Below are 27091 nucleotides of genomic sequence, written 5' to 3' on the forward strand. Positions count from 1 at the left end.
TTCTAGTATGTAACAGCAAAAACTAATCACGTGGCTTTGAAACTGATACAGAATGGATTCAAATCACAACTTCAACAGGTTTTTATTTTCTTTTCTGGACTACTAGAATAGTACTTGATTAATACTCGTCACCAATGTATGGTTTCTGTCTGACCCACTGCCCTACAATGAATAAAAAAAGTTGCAGATCCATTGCAGCATTTGCCAGCATATAGAAAGTTTCTGCTCTAAGCCAAATGTGAAAAATCTCGCAATTTTGCCTTTTGTGCCTTTTGTGATCACTGCTGATTATCTCTGCTCTCATGTCATTACACAAGAAAATATTCTTGCATCTGTAACAGCAAGATACCAGTTTCTCCCCTTTACTGGTACTCAGATGCATGCCAGGTTGGGAGCAACATAATCCCAAACTCTGTATGCAGGTACCACGCTGCTCCTCTTCACACTGATCCAAAATAGCTGGAGCATTGAGTAAATGCATTGCAGCCCATCTGACCTCCAAATTCAAGATGCCAAATAATTCAAATGCTATGCCCAGCCCTTCTGAATAACATGAAGAGGGATACAACTGAGATTTTAGTATCTGCCAAGCTCTGCAGTAACAATCTCTTTTCCTTTTCTGCTAGAAGCTGCTTAGCCCCCTATCCTAAAATAAGCAGCTCAGACATCAATCTGAAGGGCACAGTAATGATTTGAACAATCATCACTATTTTCTAAGACACCACGATGAAGGACTTGCTGTTGTGTTTGGATTTCCATTTTCCAAATGCATCAGTTTGCTGAAAAATGTTTCCAGTTTTGTTTTTAACTTCAATTTTAAGTAGGAAAAAAAAGAAAATTACTCAATTCTCAACAAGATTCTAAAATACCTTTTCCGTATTCTTCATTTATGGTAAATATTAAAAATGCTCAGAAAAGCGTTTTGGCAATATATATCAATGCAGCTCACAATCTAATATAGTAACTCAGCGTGGGAGATATATTTTACTGGCCTAGAACATCCTGGAATATGTATTCTATTGCTATACTTTATTTAAAGACAGAGTAAAAATGATTTACAATAGGCCACTCTTGCAGAAAGCATTTTCAACTGACCAGTAACTACATTTCGCGGCTGTAGAAATTAATGTAAGACAAATACTATTTGAAAGAATGCACCCTATATGTTGTTTTCATCTTGCTTTTGTGCATCTAACACAGTTAATTCAAGGAAAGCAGTCATATTCTAGGTATGTGCAAGTTTACACAATATTTAGGGGGGGGGTTATATGCTGACTCTAGTATTGAACCTAGGACTAAGGCTAGTTTCTGTTTTAAAAGTACTGCTACCTGCATTAACATTTTCTTCAGAGGACTTTATAATCACATTTCACATTTTTAAGTAGAATCTGATCATGGTTCTTGAAAGGTGTTTGGGTATCAACTCCACCTTAATGTCCTATTGAAAAATAAATTGCAGTCAGGCACCAAAGTACTTTTGCCCCGACTAGTCTCTGTAATTTGCAACCCTCTTTGCATTAAAAACACCAAAACACCTTCTTGCACAACAGTTTAAGCCATTTTGATGTAAAATGGTAAATGAGCAGTACAGAACTTGCCTTGTTTGGCAAGCTCAGTCTAAGCTTTGGCCCTGTAAATGCTGTGCATGCTGTTCTGTCAGTACCCTGTGGCAAGCAGAAGTTCATGGCACCAGACAAAAGCACGTTTATTTTGCTGCCTTTCCATATCAATGTGTACAAATACCTAATGGGGTGGAACAGAGAACATGAAGCCAGACTCTTCTCAGCGATACCCAGTGACAGGAGAAGAGGCAACGTGCACAAACTGAAATACAGGAAATTCTGTTTTAACATAAGAATAAATGTTTTTACTGAGGGAGTGCACGAATACTGGAACAAGTTGCCCAGAGAGATTGTGGAATCTTCGTGGTTAGAGATATTCAAAATCCATCTAGACATAGTCCTAGGCAACCTGCTCTAGCTGACCCTGCTCTAAGCAGGGGCTTGGGTAGAAGACCTCCAGAGGTCCTCAACTTTTTTGTGATTCTGTGCCCACAGAAATACTAACTTCTCTGAACCATCCCAATTCATGTTTCTCTATCCTGACAGGACAATGATTTCCTTTCAAAGCTCATTATGCCTTTGGGATGTCAACTTCAACAACATGGGTGACATTCAGCTCTTAAATGTAGATACCTACTGCCATTTAGGGCACCTTAGAGTATCCAAGACAACCTTCCATGGCTGACTGTTGTGACCCAGGATTTATAGAAGACTTATAGAGGACTCATGTCTTTCTGGAGTAACGGATGGAGGCCAAGAGAACATCAAAGTGCCTAAAATCATACAAGATGCCTATACTTAGGCAGCAGAGCCTCACCTGTGCTGTTTTTTTCTGCAGGATGAATGCAACTAGTTTGTAATGTCCAAGTCATTTTGACCTGGGCCAGGTATGAACATCTAAGCAGGAAATAGTAATTGCATTGGCCTTCTCCTCATATCACTACATTTTAGTCACTTGTGTTGTGATTCATCTCACCATCAGACATCTATGGCCACTCTGTGCTATAAATGGCAAAAATAGACATTATCAGGGTGCAATTCATCTGACCCGTTCTAAACATATGGTCATAGCATATGATTCATAGGTTACCTACGTTCAGGTCCCTGTTCTGATGAGTTCTCATCTGTTAACACCAGGGGGAACAGGTTCCATGATTTGCGAGGCAACGTTTCCTACATATTATACCAACAACTGCCTCACACTATATTACCTTTAATACTCACCTGAAATGTGGCATGTTCTGTGTGTGCTGCAACTTTGGAATTATAAATGAGTTTATTTGAATTCAAAGCCTTCTGGTTTTCCTCCTTTCTCAGCTAAAAATTCTCAGTAACCAGTTTGGAAGATGCTTGGGTGTGGAGGATCTGGTCGAGTTAAATACTAACACAAGTAGACAATTGTTTGTATCACACAGATAGGGTCACTGTGTAAGGCCCTGAGCTGGCAGACCCCGTGCCTGTCTTTCTTTAACATGATACATGCAGAAGACTTAGCTCTTGTAAAGTATAATGTGATCACCGTGGGCTGGGAGCTAAGTCTGAAGTAATTAACAGACAAGTCAATGCCCATAGACTTTCCTAGCGTAGTTTCCAAGGCTAGGTAACTTCGCTTAGGAGAGCAAAATGAAAATGGAAAGAGAAATTAATTCTCAGTCTTACTTCTGAAGCCTAAGTACCATTTGAGTATGCTCCATTTAAAGTGTCAATCAAATCCCCATAGCTGTTTTAGTGTTCAGCAAGAATATTTGGAATTCTGGAAAATCAACACTACCCAGCTGTTTCTCCAGCAGGTCAGCCATATATTTCAGATGACAGCACTGCATAGGTATGTACATCAGTATCTAAGAGAGCAGATGGCTTTATGTGTGTGGTCATTTTAATGCAACTATCTCAAATTCAGTCAAAAAACATGTAAGAAGGCTGGATGCAGGCCTTCTAGCTGCACTGTTTTCAGGAGGTTTTTGTCAGAGTACAGCTGGAGTGAATCAGCTCACAGGAATTGATGTCTGCTGGGTATCAGTTTTGTTTCCCATAAAAAATAAAATACCCAAATCCTGCCCTGAGCTAACAGTAACTGCCAGCATTTCATAGCATGCTTGCCTTAAAAGACATCTTTCAGTTCTCTGATCCCTCATTTTATGCTTTTCATCACAGCAGTGCTGATGTGCCGCAGCCCACAGGAGTGACGATACACTACATTTGTGCTGGGCTTCCTTTGGGGGGTTTTGTGGAGGAAGGAGGAGGGTGGCATGTTTTTTTCACCCAAGTGCAGGAGGCTTCAAGCTCTCAGAGTGACACACTGCAGCCAATCAATCAGATCACATCATGTGTATCTATTCATCTCTCTCTCACCTCCCATCTGCTCATTTTCCTCTAATTCCCTTCCCATTTCACCAGCACCTCAGGGCTGTTCATCTCCCAATTATTCATTCCCTTTACAGAACATAATAAGCATTTTTTTAAAATCACACCCGTGAATTTTTGTATTGACAAGGTCTGAGGGGCATTTCTTTCTCTCCCCTCCTGCCTCCCCATCAGAGCACAGAGGAGGGTGCAGCACCCCAGAGCGTGCTCTGCAACACACCTCAAGAGTATGCCTTCATCAGGTGGGAAAACCAAGGATTTTTCCCCCGGTATTACAGAAACAATGCAGATGTGAAGGTGTGAAGTAATTGTGGTAAAAGATACTCCTTTATTATTGAAAGCACTTGAAAATGAAATGCATGGGCAAGGCGTCTTGAAAGACATGTGTGCTCCCGCAGGTGGTGCAGGCAGATGCAGGCAAGCTCTGCTCAGCCGGTGCACAACTCCAGCGCAGAAGCCATGAAGTGTGGCTCTCTGCCCAGGCTAATAAGCCCTCCTGAAATCCCTTGCTAATGCAACTCCGCAGCTTGTGCGCTTGCATTGGCTCACAGCTCTGCATTAAGACAGCACAGCGGTGTGCCGCAGAGACCTGCCCGGAGGGGCAGTTTTGATACACGGACCACAGCATTTCAGAGAGGTGAAGCAGCATCCGTGTCTAGGGGCACGGCTGAGCTGGTTAAGTGATCCACCCACGTGGTGAGTCAGGGGGCAAAGCAGCACGAAAACTCTGGCTTAACCTTATTGCCAGCCCAGTGCTTAGCCCACAGGACAACGGTGACAAGATGCTGTGCTTCCCAAACAGGAGCTGGCTTTGTGGCCACCACGGCAGCGGTGACCACCTTTCTCCCTGATGGTTAACACACCCTAGGAGAGGTCTCTGAGTAGTGCCTTGGCATGTCAAAGCCAGGGCTGACTGTAGCCCACATCTGTGCTTAACTGCATGTGGGAAGAAGTCTCTGTGAGTGCATTTACACCGCTAAAGAGGCGACTGCTGCAGAGTGAACCCCAGCATGAGACCCCTCGTCCTCCCTGTGCCCGCCAGCTCTCTCCATGCCCCTCCTTTCCCAACAGCTGGCCCCAGCTGCTTCTCCCCACTGCAAACCCTGGGCACAGCTCACTGCAGGGTCTGCACCAAAGAGTGGTAGGGGTGAGACCGCACCGCATTTGGCTCTAACCATAGTCCAGCCGGCTGTGCACCCTGTCCTGACCCATCCCTTAGCCCACACCACACCCCAGGGGATGCAATGCATACCCTTTGGCACTTGCTTGTAAAAACAGTTCTCTGGTGGGCTATGACACAGCTCTCAGCTTACTGCAGACATTCTGATCTGTGAAAACATACAGAAATGCTTAAGTATTTGGCATAGCACATACAGTCTTATGCCTTAAGGCCATAGAGAGCAAGAGCCAGGTGCTATGCAGGGCAAATGCAGCCAGGCTCTTCTGGCAGAGGCTATCCCTGAGCAATACAGGCAGGAGTCGGTCTGTGCCACCGACCTTGGAATTAGGGTACACACCTTGGTCTTTTTTTCATCAGTGTGGATGTGCCTGATATCTCCTTCTCCTAAGTGCTTCTGACTTTGTGTGTCAAGATCTTGCCTTGGTCACATCCCAAGTCCAGGATGGGGGAAAGGCATGGGTAGGAGCTTGTCCTCTCCATTTCCTTTCTCTGCTATAGACTGACTCCTCCACATGGTTTTGGTTTTTTTTTTTCACATAGAAAGAATAGGAGCATCTGCTTCAGACAGGAGGTCCTGGAAGACCTTCAGTCCCTTGGGGTGCAATATGTTACCTATGACAAGGTAAGCCTAGTAATGGGGCCAAATAAAGACAACACTGCAGCAGCAGTCAACACCAATTTACAGCAGATTTGGCAAAAGCTGCTAAAAAGTTTGCAGAATATGATGTCTGAACAAAAGAAATTCAGGCCAAGTAATGAAGAAAATTTTCTTCTCTCACTCTGTGAATATTACATGCACATTCACACACACACGTGCACTTGTCATCACCATTCATGCTTTTCCTGCTCATCCCCATTTCCTTGCCCACCAAGCGTTCTTTCTAGCCCAACAGCTTCCAGTCCCCTTGCTCAGATACTCTGGTCCTTTATACCTGCCTCATCTTTCAGTCTGCCTTTTTTGCTCCCATTCCAGTGACTCCAGTTCCCAGTATCTCAACCAGATTGATTTACCACTGAATCATAATATCTTCACTTCTGTGTGGCAATAACAGGGAAGATGGAGCCCCAAGAGCAAAGGGTGTCAGTCTTCCTACTCCCCCATCCTACATTAGAAGTTTCCCATCCTTAACAAGAACAGCACTGCAGTGTGAAAACAACCCTGCAGATGTATTATTTAGGCTGGAAAGTCAAGCACCGCCACAGCGGGAAAAGCCAAAATGTAGGTTGTGGGAGCAGCAGTCACTTGGCCGGGTGTGTGGAGGCATTGTGACTCCCGCATTGCACCCCAGCCCCAGGAGCACGCACTGTTCTTTCTCGGAGGGCTCTTTCCTCCCTCAGTGCTCAGGGTAGACAGTGTCGAGCTAGTTAGTTGCTATTTATTTTGCTTTCTTCTAGCGGTTCAGCGTGTGGCTCTGTGACACCTTTCCTGCATATTATTCCAAGCCTGCTCTGAAGATAACCTTTGTTAATTCCCTCCCGAGCTTTTCTGTGGAGTTCATCAACGCAGTACTTGTGTGCCTCAAATGCTAATTCATTTACTCCCATAGCACAACTGTGAGGGGTTTTTTATTTCCATTTTCCATGTGGAGAGCTGAAGTGCAGTGAGATTAGGGTCCAACTACACCTCTAATGTGGTGTGCCCATTTCCCAGTACCAAGGGTCTGATTTTGCAGAGCGCTCAGCATTGCATGGCAGCTTGTGTGTTCAAAGCACATGTCCCATTGATTTCTGTTGCAGGTGAGTGCTGAGTATTTCTGGAAATTAGACTCCAGAGTCTATAGCTTGGCAGGCTGAAAATAAGCAATGTGCAATCTCACCATCTGTGTGAAGTTTGGTTTAAGACACTTGCCAGGCCGACACAGGGGCTCCAGGAGAGACGGAGAGCAGGATCCACTTCTCCAGGTCTACACCCAACAGGCTTAACCAAAGGATGATGCCTGGTCCCCCTCAGGCCTCGCCCTAACCATCGCCATTTGCTTGCCCATCAAGTGTGCTTCCTAGCCCAGCTGCTTCCAGTCCTTTACGCCTGCCTCATCTTTCAGTCTGCCTTGTGGCTCCCATCCCAGTGACCCAAGTTCCCACTTTCCCAGCTGGGTTCACCGCTAAATCCTCATCTCTCCAATTCTCCCACCAACAGCGGGGAGGATGCAGCCCCGAGAGCATGGGGTGTCAGTCTTCCAAATCCTGGCTCCATGTCTTGCTACAGCCTGGCCTAGTGCAGGGAAAGTTGTTGTGATCACAAGTAAAAGTTGTAATTACAAAAGCCCTCTGCACCCCATGACCTAGACAGGAGATGCGCATTGTGGGCGTTGAACCATCAACCCGAGCTGAGCAAGTTTATTTACTCTGGGAGGCCAAGCTAAAGCATGAGGCAATCCTTAAGGTCATTAAATGCTAAAATTAAATATGTTTCTCCAGAGCATGTGTGAATTGCCTTTTCAAAGGCTTGTAACTCAGCCAGATGTAGGTGGACTTTTCACAAGGCAGCAAAAGACATAAGCAGTATAAAACCATTTGTTTTATTAAGTGTCATGTCTCTAATCTAAACTACTAAATTTTTGGCAAATTTATAGCTAGCTGAAGACATAATTTACAATGCAATATTGTAGGCGGTCTGAACAGCACTGGTTCTGCCATTCCCACCTCCCGCCTGTGTTTGTGCACCCGTGCACTGGTCACTGGTAATTGAGTGCTGTAAACAGATGAAACCCATGCTGTCGATGCCCTCAGAGAGCAACTGATTTCCTGCCTTGTCCCAGGGGACCCCCAGCACCAAGCTACCCGTCCCTCCTGTCCTTGGTTCAGCCGTGGCTTTGCGACTCTGATCTCCTCCTCGGCTTCTCTCCCTCCTGGCTCCTGAGGATATTCTGCACCGTCTCCCCTGCAGCCTCCCTGGGACCTGCTAATGTGCCAGATCCACCGGCTCCTTTCCATTTCTCTCTGATGTATTAGCAGAATTCCGGTTAAAAGCTATAAAACTGTTCAACAGCTAATAATCTACGTTACTAGATAATGCATACATTATGTGATGCATCTCTCTGGGACACCTGCTTTACTGTCAAGAGGTGTCTTGTTCGTAACCTGTGTATGGAGGAAGCATTTCTGCAGAAGCATTCAGAAATTCTCCGTTGTTTGAAATAATTCATAATAAAATAGTGAACATAAGCCTTGCACCATAGGTCTTGCATTTTATAGAGCTATTTTAACTGAAAGCTTACAAGGACTGTTTTCCTTTTCCCCCAACACATGTGGAAATGCACCCCAGGTACAAGCAGAGCAACCCAGGTGCCATCCACGGTCAGTGAGAAGTTTTCACACATTTTCGTACTGATTTTTATTTGCTGGTATTTTACTACTTCTGCAGTAAATTGGTGCTGACTGTGAACCGGCATAAAACATGACCCATAAAAGCAGAAACATATGGTGAAGGAACATTAAGGTCACACCAAGGATAACAACTAGAAAGGTCTGCCTTGCACAGCCCAGCTGGGCATACAGAGGAACCAGTCTGAATAAATAAAAACCTTACATATGTCACCCCCACGAATGGCCCCTTTTGGATCTAAAACTGTTCCAGTCAGCATTAGTGTATACCAGTTGTGACACCCTTCTTTCTGGGAGCAGGATCCCATTTCTGAGAACCAACAATTGGTCTCAGCAACAAATTCATCTGAAGATCAGTCCTTTTGAAAACACACACATCAAGAGGCAATAATGGCAAACCCTAATCTGTACTTTAAAATCCTTTCCCTCTAATCTAGGACATAAAAGTCCACATGCTCTGACTCAAAAACATGGGCCAACACATTCCAACAGGTTTTTTTGCTGCATTTTCAAAATGCCTAATATGGGAGCTTTTGATGAACCACTAGGCAGGTCATTGCATCTTTAGGTGCTCAAGTTTCTACTTCACAGCAGGAAAAGTTAATGCTGTCTTGATGCATGAATTGTACATTTTCACAATTAGCATGTTTGGCTCTAATTTAAAAGTTTTACTTTAAAGTTTTATCCTGACTCTGAATTTCCTGAGTCTCTAATGAGCTTGACTTGGTGATGGTAGTGTTCTTGCAATCCATGTTATCCTAAGAAAAAATTTTAACACCAAATTTGATTAAAGTTATCCTTAATTAAACTCTGACTAAATAAATTTGATTAAACAGCACAGGTTGTTTGGCCAGAATATATATGTAGCTGTCAGGTAAAATTTCCTTTCTCTGCAGGGCAATTTTAAATTGGTTTTAGACCTGTTTGCACTAGCAGCAGGTTAAAAGCAAGGGCTCTTTTGATGCCTGGGAGGGCAGAGAAGGAACATTCAGCTCCCAGGCTGTACTTGGAACAAGCAAAGGCAGAGAACAGTCTTTGTCACTTGGACTGAAGATCGAGTTCAGACATCAAGAAGTGACCCAGATGCGGCTGCAGAAAAACAGATCTTGTAAAGAAAAGCAAGTCACAGGGAGGCAACGTGCTACTGCAGGTTACTCGCTGCTGCTGGACCCACGTGTAAGAGCAGGGTGACGCTGGGGAAAGGGAAACTCTTCAAAGAACCGAGCTCCTTCACATCTTCCCCAGTCACTGAATCCGTCCCTCCAATTGGCGATGCTCGCTCACTGTTGTTAGGTACCCAAATAGCTACAGGCATGCTGCTCCCACTGTGCCCCAAAAGACTATGCCCTATTGGCACAGTGATATGTTGAGAGCAGTCTCTGACTCTTTAACTGCTAGGCTTAACCATCCACCATAACTATTCATTATGCTGCACACCCGGATAAAACCTCCAGCTGTTCCCAAAAACAACAGCTCATCAGCAAAAGCCAGCATGAGTGCCTCAGGCAAATGCTTTGCTTTTGTGTTAGCTCCCTGTTGACTAAAGCAACCCAAGGCCCCTTTCTGACCATCAGAGCTCACAGAAGGTTTGGCCACAGCTGAACGGGAGGTGATTTTCTTCCCTGTGCTCTGAATTTTCACACTGTTCACATTGCTCTCAAATCCCATAGCTCGTAAGTGACAGGCTCCCTGTGTGGATGCAGACCATTCAGAAGAAGTGGCCCAAGACAGGGGAAGTGTCTGTTGCCATTGCTGCTCCCAGGATTATCAAATGGATGCGGTCGAGCTCTCCGATTGAACTGACTTTGCTATCACTGTATTAATGCTGGTTTGCATGTTTATTACCTTGCCCATTTCAAACTTCACTGAGCTGAAGCTTAATAAACAGATATATTCTGAATGGATTTTTGTTATTGTTGCTTTTTTTTTTTCCTTCCCTGGCCATTAAGACTCGTTATGTGGAGCCATCAGCTGTTTTGCTTTGTTTCCCATCTGTTCATACAGTACTTGGGTTCTGAGATTTTTTCCCAGGGTGTGAGATAATACTGCAGATGGGATGTTTTGATTTTGCCCCAGTGGGACTTCGTGTGGCCGCTGGTGGAAAAATGACAATTGCAAGGGTTTTGATTAAAGATTTTCCATGTTATAGAAACTTGTCATATCTCAAGATTTTCAAGATCATGTTGCTAACCAGAGTCAGTGGCAGTTTTTTTCTAAGGGGATTTTCAATCCTTTCCCCGTCTACAATGCCTCCATTCCCTAAAGTAAACAAAGACTCTTTTTTGAGAACAAATTTTGTGCAATTTCAAGTTACAGGGAAAAAACACCCCTGCCTGTGGTTGGGGAGAAGATAATGTTCTGGTCCCATTGCTGTTAAGGGGAGCAGCAATTGGAACCTAATGAGACTGTGAAGGACAAGTCTAGTCTCCTGTGACCACTGGTAGCCACCTCATATCAGACCTTTCACTCGTGTATCAGTTAGGTTGTCATATTGACAAGCTGTTTCAGTAACTCACTCTGATGACTAGCAAACCTACTCCTCTAATTTGCAAGCAAGGTATTCTTTGGTCAGCTTATGCCCATTTGATCTCATGCCTAAGTTGTCCTTTTTCTCAAATACCTGTTCTCTCTCCCCAGTTTTTACTCCCTGCTGGATTTGTAGAGAATGGTCATACCCATTTCAACCTTTGCTCTGAGAGGCTGAACAAACCACTATCTTCTATAGCTTCTTGCTGGAAAATATGCTGTCCGCTCTCCTCATCCTCCCCACAATTCTCAGGTGAACTTGTTTCAATTTATATGCCCTGGTGATGGAAGCCAAAGCACTGCTGTCAGTCCTGAAACCAACATACGGGCACGTACCTGCTCCAGCTTCACTCCCTCCCACTAGTGCTTGGTGCTGCATTTTCTCCTGGTCTGCATTTTGAGACTTACTTTAATTTTCAGGTGATGAATTCAGTTTGGTCTCAAGCACATCTTGAAAGTGCCCTCTTTCTCCCCCTCTGCATTCATTTTCTAACATAGATTAGGTGGCTACAAAAGTATGTTGGTCAGTTGTCCTCTGATTCCATTTCCTGGCATTTTTCTTCCAGATCTATAATGATTCCTATCTTGATTTCTCATCATCTCTGCTACTAAAATTGCTAGACACTATATTTGGAGTAGGTTGTGCCCAGGGTGAGCTTCTCTCTAGGTGTAGGATGGCAGTACTTCATTTCACAGGGACATTTCTCTGTGGTCACAGTGCAAGACTCCAAGCTCTTCTAGCAGCATTGAGCTCCAAGATTAAGAAAGCCTTAACACAGCACTGGCCCAGTGGCAGCTCTAGCGAGGACGTGCTTGTATGGCTTTACAGCAAGTGGCCGCAGAGCCAGGAGGGGCAATCTGCAACCCTGCAACTTGTCACGCAGCAGGACGGTGCTCCGGGGAGCGGGAGGAACAACCACCGTCCCCCCAGCCTCCAGGGTAAATCCACCTCTCATAAGCACTGCCCTCCCCTGCAGCTAATTACTGGGCAGGTAAACCTGCAGTGATATCTGGCAAGTCAGAGGAGAAGATCCATAGCTGTCCAGCAAGGCTTTTCATCCTTAAATTACAGAAACCTAAGAAGGCTCAGTCTTCATGTATTTACCCCTTTCAGAGGAACGTTAGTGCTAAAGAAAAGGTCAGCCACCTTTTTTTTTGTTAAACCCAACTTTTCAGCATAGAAACGCTTATGAAATTATCATCTTTACTCAAGAGTTTAAGGATTTGTACGCTGTGAGTGGAGTAGGAGAGGAGAGATTTTTAATGAAACTGCAAAATTGCTTTACTAAGGGAAACAATGATAGGGCAATTGTGAGTGAATTGCCTTTAAGATGAAGACTAATGCTAGGAGATCACCTATGCCTAGTGTAAACCTCCCTGGAGTATCCAGGAATCTCAGCCATGGCCTGAGACTTTAGTTGTGTTAGAGATGTATGAACCTAAAGAGGCAAGGAGGGGGAATATATAAAGACAGATAATGCTGGTAGAAGTCTGTAGACCTTTTAATAGGCCTCAGATATAAATCTGGTCTAATAAATCTAATAAAGCACACAATTATGCTTCCTAAGCGTAGGCTTTTACCTCAAGTTAGGCCGAAACCTCATTTCAGGGGAAGAAGAATCAAAGCAAGCACTCATAGGAGAAAATCTGTTGAAGCAGTGAACTTTTCACCTCTAACACTTAGTAATGACCATGGAGTACAAGATCAGATGGTTCACTTAACTGCCGAGCAACGAAATTAGGCTAAAAGTTGGATCTAGTCTGCCCAGAGGCAACATGACAAATTAGATTCATCCACTCACCATATTTGTATTAATGCACTTTTGTATTAGTGAACAGATTATAAAAGAAGGCTTTGCCTCGAGGCAGGGTTTTCTGGCACTGAACTCATTTTCAAGCTGAGGTTCTCCCCTGAGGGCACGATAAGACCCTCCCTTCTTTGCAGCCGAGGATCTGATCCTCAGCAAACATTTACCTGTGAACAGCTCTTAACACTTCAGAGCTTTAAAAACTGCAGATTTCTTTCTGTAAAGCTACATAAATTGTACCCTCTTGGAATATGTTTTAATAATAATGGAATATTTAGTTAGCATCTTTCTAAAATCATTCAGTGTGTTCCGTTGCTAATATTATAAAAAAAAAATATTTTAAAATCAGCTTTCTGGGACTCGCTCTGTAAACTCATCCTGGCTCCCAGTCTTGGCTGGCGCTCAGTAGTGAGAACTGCTGACTACGCAGACGGCCACCCCTCTTGATGCGGTGGCTGCAACCCTGCAAAGGGTCATAGCCCTGCGGTCTTGTGACCCTGTGAGTTTGGGACTCATAGCACTTAACGTCACTGATAAGCGTGAGTGTTTTCAGCACGAGGCCTCACTTTGCAGCTGCAGCAGCAGCGTGGCATCCCTCTGATCTGGGAGGGAGCTGTGAATCAAGAATGCATTTCTTTTTCCTCTGAAGATGAAAGACTTAAAATTAATTGCATGACATTATGGCTTGTCTGTGTTGTCAGCTTTGATTTTGCTGTGACAAAATGATGGCCGCTCCCTGTCACACTGAGTGATGCCGTGTCTGTGAGCACTGCACTCATCAAGTGGCAGCAGTGAGTGAAAGCATCACTGCGATCTGCATGGAAAGCAGTTTTGTGGAGCGGGGTGCGGAGGGTGAGGCGGCGAGTGCAGGTGTTACACTCCTGCGGGGGACCCAACCTGGCCATCGCTCCCTGCAGCTGGTGTTGGCTCCGCCGTACCACCCACAAACCGGTGCCAGGTATCCAACCCTCCAGCCCCCATCCCCGCAACCAGTGCAAATTACTGAGGGTGATACTCTCGTGAGGTGCAATTTTAAGCGTGCAGAGTTGAATGAGCAACCACTAGATATAAAATCAGAGATCTTAAAAGAGCAGCTCTGCTGCCTTAGCAGGGCTGGAGGGAGAAAGCAGGAGCAGAAGGAGCGGGAGGAGACTAACCCATTTTCCCTTTAGAGGGCAGTGGTGTTCATCGTACAAAAGCCGCATTTCCAAGGAGGTTAAAACCCTTGTCGTTAACAACGGGGGTCAGTAGCACCAAAGCAGCAGGAAATAATAGGGACCGGCACTGAAGTGGTGCTGCTGGCCGCACTACGCTGTAAAGAAGAGCATCTCACTCTGATACACTTTCTGTAATGCTCTGTGCAGGGGCTCATTAATTTCCCCTCGTTTTTGTGCACAGTAATCAGACAAGTAATTATGGTTCCGCAGAGAGGCTTCCTTTCTGCCACCATGCCATGAACACAGGCCAGGGTGAAGTGCTTCTTACCATCAACATTTGCCATATTACAGCCTCTCTCCAAGCCAGATGAGCCCTTCCTGCTAGATTTATGTCAAACCTGTTCAGAGAGCCAAATAAGAGATGATTTCAAAGGCAGTACTGACCTTTTCATGGGTTTGGGTGAGGCCTCCCGCTCCAAGTTGGAGGACGCATGCTTCACGTGCATGGCGTTGTAGGAGGTGTGGGTGTACTCGTTCTCATCGCTGTAGTCGGGACCAAGTAACGTTCGAGCCCACGTCCCCATGTCGTACGGAGGAAGAGTCCCCCCAAATTCAGAGGGCAGGCATTCAGGGTGTATTAGCTGGTGAAGGCTGTTCAGGTTGTTACCATGAAGAAAGATCTTTAACAAAGAAGAAAAAAGTTCAAAGTCATCATCGATTCCTTACTTCATTAAGTACAATAACAACAGCACTAATGAGGTGTGGAGCATCATTAGTTGATGCTGCAATTTCAGGTGGGAATTTCTGAAGTGCTCGGGGCTGGCTCAGGCAGGCAGGAAGAGGGGGGGATTAGCTTTGGGGAGTGCAGCTGATGAATTAGGCTGGCACTATAAACACTTCTGAAAATCCCAATTTTCTTGCTTTCGGCACATAACACTTCCACTTTCTTAAGTACCAGATCAGGGAAAGTGGAAGTCAGGAATAATGACTGATTGTTGCTACTGTAAGAGGATAGAGGCTTGTACAAAGAGCAGTGAGAAGAAAAGGGAGATAGTGGAGCTTACTGAAAGAAGATGTGAAGAGCAGGTCCTCAGCATCTGAGAGGGCAACGCAGCCCTGCGCCCCAGGACTGACATTTCCTGGGGGTGTACCACACCGGGTCACCACTTCGCGCTGCTTCAGCAACATTTGTCTCTCTAATCCCTCTTTGCTTTCAAGCTGGTACTACCCTTGTCCTGCCTGGTCAGACACACCACAGGGTGGGCTCTGGGGCCTCCTGAGGGATGATCCAGTGGTTGTTTGATAGACTGCAGCCAACAAATGACTAAGATGACTGCAGGACCACAGTTCACATGGGTTTCAGTGGGGAAGACCTACCTCTTCTGCAGTGTGAGCAAACAGCCTTCAGGCATGGGCATTTTTTGTGGAAACAAGTGAGTTACCACCATGTGAAAACAGTCAACTTGCTGAAGGAATGAAATAGGAAATTTTACTCCCACAAAAAGAGTTGAGCTGAAGTTTCCCTCACTGCAGGTGACCTCAGCCAGGCCTGATAATCCCTCCACATACATTGCCAATTGTCTCTATGCCTGAGCATGTCCCATTAAAATGTATCTACGCTTTGTTAGTGATAACAGCTTTCTGGTCCCTGGCTGAGTTATTGATTCAGTCCAGACCATTGCAAACTCTAAGTTTTAATAACAGCAGCAATTCTCTGAGGCCGTATGAAAAATGCAGAGAGCAAAAGAAGGAAGAAAGCAGGCAGCTACTCAGCTACTCCAGCTCTGCAGCTTCCTATCCCCCCTGGCCCCATCTAATTACCCTTTTCCTTGTCTTGTCTTTGAGGAACGGTTTGATTAGCGTGTACAGGGCATGGATGTACCAGGGCTGGTTGACAAAATGGACTCCTCCAAAACGGGCAGGAAAGCTGTCCTACAGAAAGAAAGAAAAGGAGGGCAGTTAATAGATGCAGTGCTTTAGTCCAGCAGTCAATAGGATGAAAGTCAGAGGAAGAAGTCTGCCTTTTTCCATCTGCAAACAAGCACTGGGCTTGCGGGGAGGGGGCAGGAGGGAGATGGAAAAAGAAAGATGCCCGGAAACATTTGCATCAGTTTCCTCCGTTAGCAGACGCAGCCCCTTCTCCCCTCCACGCACTAACGCATCAATTGCTGAAGATTTAAAGTAGGCTCTCCAGCCACTTTGCCTGAACATTTTTTAACTCCATCAGGGCATCTGACTTGGCTGGGGTGGGAAGTGAGAGGGGGTTTATGAGCACCGCTCTCTTGAGGGGAAGCTTTCTAATTTCTCATTGTACAGAGTAAGACAAGCCCCTGGTTCCCACGCACATTGCTGCACACAGCTCACCTTTTCACCCTTCGGCCTCCCTGCCTCCCCCCTGCTAAAATCATCATTACAATGGCTGACCTTTCGGGGTGAGCAAGCAGCATATTATGGGAAGGAGGATGGGTGGGAAATGCTGATAAGTGAGGGTGTAGGGAGAGCGCACCATGACAGCACCATGGAAACTGCCGGAGCCCAGCGCTCGCTGCCAGGCTGTGCACAAACACCCTCGGCATTAGCATGCAGGTAGCGTCCCGCCGGGGAGGTGTTTGCAATAGCGTCCTACTCCGCTCAGCCAGCGTGGCACGCTTAATAAAAGAGGAGGTTGCTGGCGTGTCTTTAAAGGTTATTGTATATTGTGATGGGTATTTTGCACCTACGCTCTCATATAACAAATGTCAGTCAGTCAGGAAAGAGCCTAGGATTTTTTCGCATTGCATAAATAGTGGGACGACCGCTGCTCCTGTGGGCAAATACGCTTCCAGCAAGAGGAGAGGTGGCTGTCTCTCCCCTGTGGAGGGAGATTCTGATGAAGCCATCCTCATCCTGCATGCGCTCCTCACTGCTACAGCTCAGCATGTACAGACAGAGCATAATCAGGTCTCTTCCTTCAGGGCTTTGGCTTTGGGACTCAGGCAAGTTCATTCCCCCCACAATTAGCACGGGCTGTCCTGGGGCTTTCTCTCACCTTCCTCCAGAGCATCAGAGATTGAGCACAGCTGGTGAGGATATGGGGTGGATTTGTGAGATGATATGGAAAATCCCCTTATACACCTGCTCAGTATAGCTTCTGTGCTGCTTCAAGGTCATTTTTTTCCCCAGATTTAGCACTATGTAGGCGTTCCACCACCTCCTACCACCCAGGGCAGATTGGCAGGACTCTCTATGCTCTTTAGCACTGGCCATGGATTGCCCCAGCAGTCATCTTAAACCATACTCTGGTAATGTTTGTGAGTGGCCGCAGGCATTAAGTGACACTTTTTTCTTTTGCTATACAGTAGTATAAGCCACTTACACCTCAGACGTGTCAGTTGACCTGAAATCATTACAAATCTCAATATTGGATGCTCTGTGCAAGACTAGTGGGTGGTCAGGTCAGCATGCAGGAGGCCGAGCAGTGTAACAGAACAGGTGATCCCATTTTAAATCCCAACCAACTATGAGCTGAGCTTTTAAAGGATGGCACATGCTCTGTTGAGGTGTTCATTCATGATAAAGATGACTATTTCCATTGCTGCTGGAATATTCATTAGAGTTTAGGGACGCAGCTCTGACTGATATAAACTACTGCAGTGCTGTGGGTTGCAGTGACTTCAACTGGACTGTGCTGAGAAACAGCTGCAGAGAGTCTGAGCCCACCTAGATAAAACATTGACCAACATAAGTGTGAAGCCCAAAGTGTTTTTCTACCCTGTGATAATCTAAAATTGGGTTTTAGAGCAGACCAGAGGCAAAAATGCCCATCTCATGCAAAATTCACATATGTGGTTGCTTTCCTCCCACATGGGAATGAAAATTTGAGGATTTGAAACCTTTCACAGAATATTCTAAAAAAAACCCCAACAAAAACCCAACAACTAAGAAATATTGGAATGTTCCATATTTGCCTTTTTTTTTTTTTTAATTTCTGTATTTGTCAAGCTGGCTGCCACCCCACAAGCTGTATCTCTAAGGGAGGAGTTCTGGACTCCTTTGCTCTTTGGGGCTGAGCTGCCACAGCTGTCCCAGGTTGTACCATAGGAGCATAGGTCAGTGTAGAAGACACAGTCAGTCTGAAGGAAAGGATAGTAAAGGAATGAGAGATGAGAAGCAGGGGAATAACTTTAAGACACAGAGATTTATACTGACCCGAAAAAGAAAAATTGTTTTGCCTTCTCACTGGAAAGCACAGATTATATTAATCACAACCTTCAGTGAGAAATGTCAGTCAGACTTCATTTCCAAGGGGGAAACGTGGTTTTTTTAGAACATGTTGACCAGCCTTAATGATACCACATTACCCAGAATGGTCTGAATGCTGAGAATTATAGGAACCAGCCAGAGGTTTAAACTGGCAGACTGCCTCTGGAAAAGGTTGGCTAAGGAAAAAGATGTTATTTCCTATATAGAAAATGAATTTTATGTCCACCCAACATAGATTGTTGAGTCCATAAGCTAGATTCTGTCTGGTATGTCAGTAGATTGCTACAGAAAAGCCCCTCATATAACAGTTTTATTTAAAGGCAATTGCTTTCTTTTCATTCTGAAGGTACACCCAAAAATGCACAAAGACCCTTGAAAAGGCAACATGATGGCCAGGAAAAAAACCAGCCACCAAAGAACATTTTTTTTTGTGTAACTTTCTGCTCATTTTTGTTCCTTGCCCTATTAAGCACATTAAGCTCAATTTGACCTTCATCCTTCAGTCCACCTGCATTTGTAAGGCTGTCAATTAAAACAAGGACAAGGACAAAATTTTTTTTTTAAACCAAAGAAATTTGATATGGGAATCATCCAGATACTGTTTGGAACCGCAACATACCAATTTTGCAAAAGTCCCTAATTAGAGCGGAGCTGTCTTGGAAAGAAAAGCTCCCGTCTGGAGGTCTGCCTTGCACAGTTCCAGGAAGATGTATGAGACATTTCCCACACCCCACTTAGTGTCTCTGCTGCTTTCCCTGGGGCAAGGTGAAAGTAGCTGAAATTGATTTTCTGCTGGAGAGCTTTTGCTTTTAGGAATTCTCCTTTGATTTCTCATGTCTTGTGATTCCTTGGGAAGGTGTATTTTATAATGAGGTACATTTTTTGGAGCCTACTGTGAAAAGGACCCTGGGACCACGAGGCCTTTTCTTAACCTGATTCTTTGTTAAAAATACCTAATCCTGAGGATATATTTACATTTTATTCCAATGGCATAAATAAAATATAGCACGCAAGAATTGGTCTAATTATTTGTGGACACTACTGTCATTTTATCTGAAAACCAGGCTGGACATATTAGCATGTTGCTCAGAGATGAAATTGCAGTGTGAATAAATACATCCAACCCAGTGCTAATCTAGCTAACTTGATACTCAGCAATAGCAGGGAAGAAACAGTGAAAGGACTCCAGATACCTGCCTGGGCAGCTAGCTCACTCCAGAGTCAGACCAGGTCTTCTTCATTGGGACCTGAAGTGAACTAAAACAGGGAATGTATCTAACCAAACTGCAGTGGCCCCTTCCCAAAGCAGTGTAGGCAAACCTAGAGAGAGAAAATTGTCCAAATGCAGGGTTTTAGTTGTTCCTGTCGATTGAATGAAACTGGTGCCGTAGATGGGACTTCTCTTTTGCCTAATTTGTCTTTTTTTTACTTTATATATTTGTTTCTCTACTGTTTTCAGTTATTCCCCTCTGCATCATCCCCAAAGAAGAGAAAGAATGAACACTTGAGTGCCACAGTGGAGCTGCCACAGACACCCCAAAATCCATACAGGCCTCAATACCTCTCTTGTTTCAGATTGGAGAAGTGTCTCCAAGCTTGCAGATCAGAGGAAAATGTTATGGAGATCATTGTTTCCCTTCTCTGCCCAGACCTCCTGTGCAGGGAAATTTCTGAACTGAAATTAGTGTGGGACTGAAAACCCTTGGTACACAATGTTCCACTAAATAGCTTGGGAGCAACAGCTACGAGGTGAATGAGAGATTTTTTCATTATTTCTGCCTGTTCTTGCTTTCACGACATCTATTTCTTTTGGCATGAACATGCATCAGAAACCTTTTATTATGTTGTTGTTCTGAACTGCCTGAAAGCTAAAAATCAAGATGATCTTCCAGCATCTCCTCACATCAAAGTATGGCAGAAAAGCAAAACAATCTTTGCAATACCAAAATTAGGAATAAATCCAACCTGATGCTCAGGGTCAATCTTTTCGAACTGCATGAATTGGCTTCATAAACCAATGTCCTGAGCTCAAAAATCAAATTATAGTGTATTTCTAGGTCACAGGCCATCTGAATTTTGTGACACAAACATTTTTAAAATGCTTTCATAACTTCTAGCGTTTGCAATCAGAAAAGCAAACACACATCTTGCCATCCAAATGCACTTTAATCTCAACCATGTTTGCCAGTTGACTGCAAATCAAAATATAATCCCCTTTCAAAGAAAATAATTTCCCTTAGATTCAAGAAGATTTCAATCATAAACAAAAGTGTTTAAACCAAAAGGTCATTTAAACTGAGGATAAACTCAGCATCTTCATGCCCGTGCACTTACATAATCAGTCCCCATGGTGGATTAAAGCTCCCACAGACCATATTAATAGTTCAGGAAGCTTTTGTTAATAGTTCAGTGATAGTTTCTCCACGGAGAGTTTCTGTGAATGTATGATTTTAATGGATTGGCACGATAAGGGAAGGAGGCTTTCTGGTCTCCAGCTCTGGATCCAAATTCAGCCTCTGAAACAGTGGCAGTGGTTGAAAGTTGTCCCCGATTTTACGACTTCGTCAGATATTGGATAGGTTGTGTCTGTCAAAAACACATTCCTGAACGCGTTTTAATGAATGCCATGTAATGCCCTTGGTGCAGACAGAGCAGGCAGGCGGTCGTATAGAGCCTGCTAGGGGGGAAGGTAAAGTGGCCCCTCTCACGGCTACAGCTTCAGCTTCTAATTTTAATGCAGCTCCTAGGAGGTGAATGCTTAGTTCGGGAAATCCCAGGGGCAGGAGGCGGTGGGAGGCAGCAGCAAGGCCAGGGGCTGTGAGGACCCTGGGACCGGGCAGCTCCCGCACCTCTCGGAGCAGTCCCTGGGGCTGCGGGAGCCGGGGCTGCTCCCGCTCGCCTGCTGCGGTGCCTGCGCTGAGCCCAGGCACGTTTCAAGCCTCCGTCTGGACAAGTTGCTCATCTTTCCGTTATCTCTTTTTGCTCCCCTGTGTTTTTGAAGAGATGGGAATGCAAAATTAATGTTGCCGGTGGCAATAATTGCAAACTCGTTTGCTTCTACCTTGGCATGCCCTCAGAGTACACAGGGCTAGGAAATAGATGCAGAGTAGGGGAAAACCATTAAAAAAAAGACATTAGTGCTAGCAATATGGCAGTCCTGATCTGCTAGAACATGACCGTAAAAAGAATTCTTGCAACCGGGAAGAACTCGTTGATTTGGGGTAAGCTGTGACTGTAACTGCTCACACCAAAACGCTCTCTTTTCTTTGAAGCATACAGTAGCAAAGGACTGGAGGAAAATCACAGGAAAATATGAGTGCTTGGTTTATTTTTACACTGCATACCCGCATATGTGGATGAGTACGCTCTGAAGTACTGCTGTCAGGGAAGTGGAACTGAAAAATGAACATTGGGATGCATTCTCCTAGACATTTTTCATTATGTTTGTTATCTCTCCCGCTACACTTGATAACTTTTAAAAGTCAGTCATTTGCAGTGGGTTTCTCCCAGTCATTATTGCACATTAGTGAGGTCCTACAGAGCATCTGTTCATGGGTGTTGGCAGATGGCACCAATAAATCAGGTTATAGAACACAGATTTCCTCAGTAAACTTTGATTTGTCCTGATAGAATCATGCTGTCATATCATCTGTTCTAACAAAATAACTTGCAACCTTGGGGCAAAAGGGGGATTTCTTCACTACCTTTTTTACAAGAAACCCTTTGCTGAACCAACTCAGAATAATTTAGGGACAGAAAATTTCCCAGAAGCAGTGACTCCATTGGATTGACACCATACCCCGGTGCTGCTTTTTTGCTTGGCATGTGCCCCTGTTGATTTCAAAGTGTTTCACACATGTAAGGTATAGACCGAGGCTCCCTCCAGATAAAAAGTTGCATAAATTATATTGACCAAGAAACAGCAGGTTCATTCAGGGGCTTGGTTGAGGACGTAAACAGAGAAGAGAGAACTTCTAAAGGTGATTAATAACACAAAGAGCATTGACACACTAATTCGGAAGTAGCCCATGCATGTGTGCAACTGGGGTGCCACAGTTTGTTCTAGATTAGGTCAGATTAGGTGAGGCCAGATCAGGGAGCTTCTGATGGAGCAGGAAGAGTGAAAGTCACACACTAAAATAAGGAGGGGTAGATAGGGTCACAGGAACAAGCAGCAGCATGGGAAGGGACATAATAGCTGGAGGCTATTTTTCAGAGTTAGTTTAGGAACTTGCCATGATCTTTGCAGCCAGCTCTAGCAAACTGGGATAAATTGTCTCCAGTGTCCTGATTTTTGGTGTAAACTGTAGCTCAGAAACAGGTTTATATCCAGCTTGCTTGAGGGTGACTGCAAGCTGAGTTGCTTCTATTCCTGTATCTCACTGAACATGAATGTCTCAAATTAGTTGTGGGGGAAGGAAAAAAACACCAGGAAGATCATCAAAGCTGAAAGTAGTTTAGGGCTTAATTAGAAACTGCAAAATGTGTTGGGCATAGTGCAAGCCTGGCCTGGAGCCTTGCTGGATGAATGCAGGTGCTGCTGGCTGAAGTGTGTGACCAGAGGTCGGCTGTGATGCTTCACTCTCCCTGCGATACCAAGCCCTTGGCTGGCTGTGACCCATGAGCTTTGGTTGCTCGCTCAAAATCATCATCAGAAGAAAGTGTCTGTGTAAACGTCAGGTTTCTGAGAGAAGTGTCCTCCCTCCAGTCCTTTCCCTGACACTAGGAATTAAAGCAATGCTGTTTGTCTCTGCTTGAGCCATTGGTGGGTTGTGTGGGTGTGAGTTGCTCTCACTTTTGGGGGTGTGATAAAGAAGTGGGGGGTTTTGTAGCCAGATTTTAATACAAGACCTTCTGAAGCAAAATGGCCATTAGCAGAATGAGCCCATCCAGCAATGAAAGTGAAAGTCAGCATTAGGACATCTTTAAGGAAAGACCACCCCTGTAAAAGAATCCACCCAGGATGACTGGGGTTAAGAAGTTTGGCATGGAAAACTTGACCCAAAAAATGTTCTATTTTTAATATACACTTTTTGAAAAAGAATAACTTAAAGATTTTTTTGAAAGTAATTTTTAAAGTTAAGCTCTAAACAAAATTAATTAGTGTTATTAACCACTGTAGCTAAAATCTGCTATTTTCCTTAGCTGACCTGATTTAAACCTCTCTCTCCCTACCTATTTCTATTTCCATAGACAGGCCCTGCACCCATCCTGAAGGGCAATAGATCTGTGGGACACTGTAGTTGAAAGCACAGGGAGTGAAGGAGTTAGGGCAGAGAAGAAGATGACACTGACACAAATCCACCAGGATTTAAAAAGCTGTTGGAGGAGAGGGTCAAGTGCATGCAAAAAGCCAGTCCTGAAAAGGACAAAGTACAGCACCTTATTTCATGTCCAATACTGAAATTTAAAACAAAAAAACCCTGTACAAAGACTGCCTCTTTAGATATGCATTGTTATGCTGAGAATCTACATCATGTATGTAAAACATTTACTCTATATTTTCTTCACATCGCTGCTTGCTGTATCTGTGTATCTGCTCTCTGCCAAAATAGCAGTGTCTGAGCGAAGGGGCAATGAAGGCCAAACTGTCATGGTGAGGACAAATGCCCACAGCATTAGTTAAAAACAGCCAAAGAAAAGCAATTAAAAAAGGTCTTGTGGCACTTGCCTTTCTTCTCAGGAGACCTATTGACTTTGCAGAAAAGCTTTCCATCTTGGCTATGAAAGCGCCAAGGTGTTATACAGAAATCATACAGACAGTCGTATTACACTTGTGTTGTGATTGAAAGCTGATGATGGAGAAAAGGAGATTTTATTTATAGTGCTAGGCAACCTATTTAGTGCTGAACAGAAGCCTGCTGTAGCTTGGCTTCAACAAAGCCTGGAATCATCTTAAAGCTCTTGCATGTGCATTCACATATAGAGTGGCATGTAAAGGAGATTATAAACTATTATTGTGATGCAATTATAACCTAGCATGGGTCAGAAAAAAAATGATCAAGCAATTTTTTTATTGGCATTTGTTGACTGACTGAAACAAACTATTTGACAGAGATGATTCCCTTTCCCATAAATTTCTCTGCATTTAGCAAGAAGTTAAGAAAACTCTTTGTGTTGACTTCTCCATACAGCTCCTTGAAGGTATCATAGCCTTCTAGCACCCATTTTCTCTGCTAAACAGAAGCTAGATTCCCATCTTATTTCACTAAGAATTTCAGTTTTTACCCTAATTTGTTTGAGATTGGAGCCTCATTTTAAAATGGAAGGTTTCCCTTCTTGTAGGTCTCACACAAACACTTTTTAAAACAATTTCTATGGTCTCTGTCATCCTTGACAAATGTACTCTGATGAGTGTCCCCACGGTGAAGATATTTTTTTCAATTCTTTTCTTCTCTTTCAACAGGACTGTGTGTGTGTGTGTGTGAGGGTGGATGGGTGGGTGGTTGGGTGAGAAAACCCTGTGACCTCTTTGTTTTAAAGGGAGTCAAAATGCTAAATGCCTGTGCAATGGTAGAAACCCAGCTCTGGGGGGATTCAATACGAGAAAACTCACGCTGCATTAGATAAACACCTGACAGCAGCAGCACCTTTGCTTCATGTACAACCTCTTAGTCTTCAAAACAATAGAAGTCTAGGGGAAAAAAAAAAATCTTTTATTATTTGCATGATTCAGTCTCTGTCCTGGTTCTAATATCTTAGTGAGATTGCTTAGCTTTCTTATCCCTCCATGCTGAAGGGAAACTTGTTTCATGTATTTGTGTGTCACAAAGTCCCACATAGTCGCAGGGCTGAACTGACAGGAGCAGACCGACGTGTTGCCTCTGCAATAAAATGTAAATTCTTTGTGTCTGCCCTTTTGTGATCTCTTTTTTTTTTTTTTTTTTAATAATGGAGCAGTGCCTTGGTAATGAGAAACCTGACTATAACTGAATGTCCTTGAAGTAAGTTTTGAGAACAAAAAAAGTGAGTAATAGTAAAGATACGTGTGGAAATATGTAAAGATACATGATGGAAAACATTTTTAGGAAAGCTGTTTTTATGGTGTTGGACAGCATTTTAAGTTTCGTGACATTTTCTACACTCTGCACTTAAGAAACAAGATATGAAGAGCATTTTTCAGTGAAGAACCTTGTGCTATGCAGTAAGGAGAACACACTGATATTTTTTCCCTTGTGGTCATAAAAGTAGGAGTTGCTAATAGCACCACCAACAGCTAAGATTGTCTGATGATCCATTTGCATTTTGCTATAACTTTGCCAGAGTTTTGCATTTTGGGCTCAAATGTTTCAACAGGGAGATAGACACATTTTTTATGGGAACAGTTTTGGGGGTTGGAGGGTGGGGTTGAGGAAGAGATCTGAGTGTTTCTCAATGGGCTTGGGGGACAAATATTTTTTTCTGCACTTCAAAAATATTTCTATGACTACTGGCGGGTAGAGCCTTTGGGGTATGGACCCGACCTTTCACAGAAGGTTTCCCTAGTGCATGTGGTTTTACTGCTGCAGTGAGAATTTGCAGCTGTGTGTTGGCATATGCCAGAACTCATTGAAGAAAGTTTGGAGGTTGAGACGTTTCATAAGCTGGACTAGTCATAGTGATACCCTCTTCTCTTAAAAGCTATGATCAGTCAAAATCCTCCGATTTCGTCAGCTACGTTCTCCCGACAGAGCGGGAGGGAGGCAGAGCTCTCCTTGCTGTGGTTGCTCCTGGAGGTATCATAAAACACAGGTGGAGTCAGTGGCCCCTGAAGGTGTACTTTGATACCAGGATTCCTCCTTTTCTAAGTGTGTGACTTTGCCATTTTAATGTTCTTTTTGTGCCGTGTTCACCACCTAAAGCAATGCTAGCTGGCAGCCAGTGCTGCTCATCACATAATCGCTCAGAATCCAGGGCTTTTATCAGTCTGGCAGCATTAAATGCCGCATAAACTTTGTAATTTTTGCTACAGAAAATACATGCTTACGCTTTCTGCAACAGCCCTCTCATTTCCACAACACAACTTCCCTTCAGTTCACACTTCTTATTCCTCACTACCTTCTTTTGCTGCCACCTTAACTCTGACTTCAAAACAACTTTAAAACACAACGGTAGAAAAATGATTTCTGCTGTCTGTGTAGGTGCAAGGAAAGCAGGGCGCTAATCAGTGCAGCTTCCCAGCCTTTTCATTATTATCAGCCAAGCATAGATATCAGACTGCTGGGATAATTCCAGGACACTGTTTCAGTCCTTTGACTGCTTCTGTATTATCACCTGCTCCCACTAAAGTCCCTGAACAAGAGGAGTCTGAGGGTTACCAGTTAAGTTTACTGCCTGAGTAGAACTTTCAATGCCTATCCCAAAAGGTTATTCTTAATTGTGTTTTCAGGCAGCACAGCATCAGTCTGAAAGCTAATGATTCCTCCATTCTCTTGTACTACTCTTAAAAATTTGTTCTGATTACTTTTTCTAAGGCCAAGAGCAGAAAAAAAAAAAAAAGAAAGACTTCTCTGAACTCACTAAAACTATAGCTAGCAGGAAGGTGTGACCCCATTTCTCACCCACCTCAGACTAAAAAGCCACACAAATTTTCCTCTTCCTCCTTCTTCTCATATTGGATTAAAGTCACACATTAAGTACTGCTACATGAAGTCTTAAAGGACTTAGGCTTTTTCCACCCAGAGGATTGGAGTGTGCTGTGTCATATCCCTGCAGGTCATTAAATTTGCTAGGTAGATACAGGGCAGTCAGTCTATACCTTCTCCTTTGAAGGCTTCCCATCAAGAACACTGTCCACCTGAAGGCATGCAGCAGCATATCCTCCTTGTTAAACTCCAAGCTTTTTATTACTTCTCCCTGCTTGAGTACCAGGCATTTGCAAATCAGTGGGTGTCATTTACCTTGAGTTTAGCAAGGCTTTAGGCACGGTGGCCCATATTGTCCCTCTAG

General features: G+C 44.1%; 1 protein-coding gene across 3 annotated transcripts in view; it reads right to left on the reverse strand.

Moving 5' to 3' along the window:
* Positions 1–27091, reverse strand: part of CLVS1 (clavesin 1) — a 107220-nt gene that overhangs the window by 2634 nt on the left and 77495 nt on the right. For 2 of the 3 annotated variants that reach the window (XM_030012268.1, XM_030012269.1), the window contains 2 exons: positions 15743–15853; positions 14366–14601 (listed from right to left, as the gene is read on the reverse strand). In XM_030012268.1, the coding sequence (XP_029868128.1) occupies positions 14366–14601; positions 15743–15853 (347 nt within the window). Of the gene's footprint in view, positions 1–1936; positions 9520–14365; positions 14602–15742; positions 15854–27091 lie in introns of those variants that run through there. The other variant, XM_030012270.2, reaches the window with a different exon arrangement.

Source organism: Aquila chrysaetos, chromosome 4, assembly GCF_900496995.4.
Source record: "Aquila chrysaetos chrysaetos chromosome 4, bAquChr1.4, whole genome shotgun sequence".
NCBI lineage: Eukaryota > Metazoa > Chordata > Aves > Accipitriformes > Accipitridae > Aquila > Aquila chrysaetos.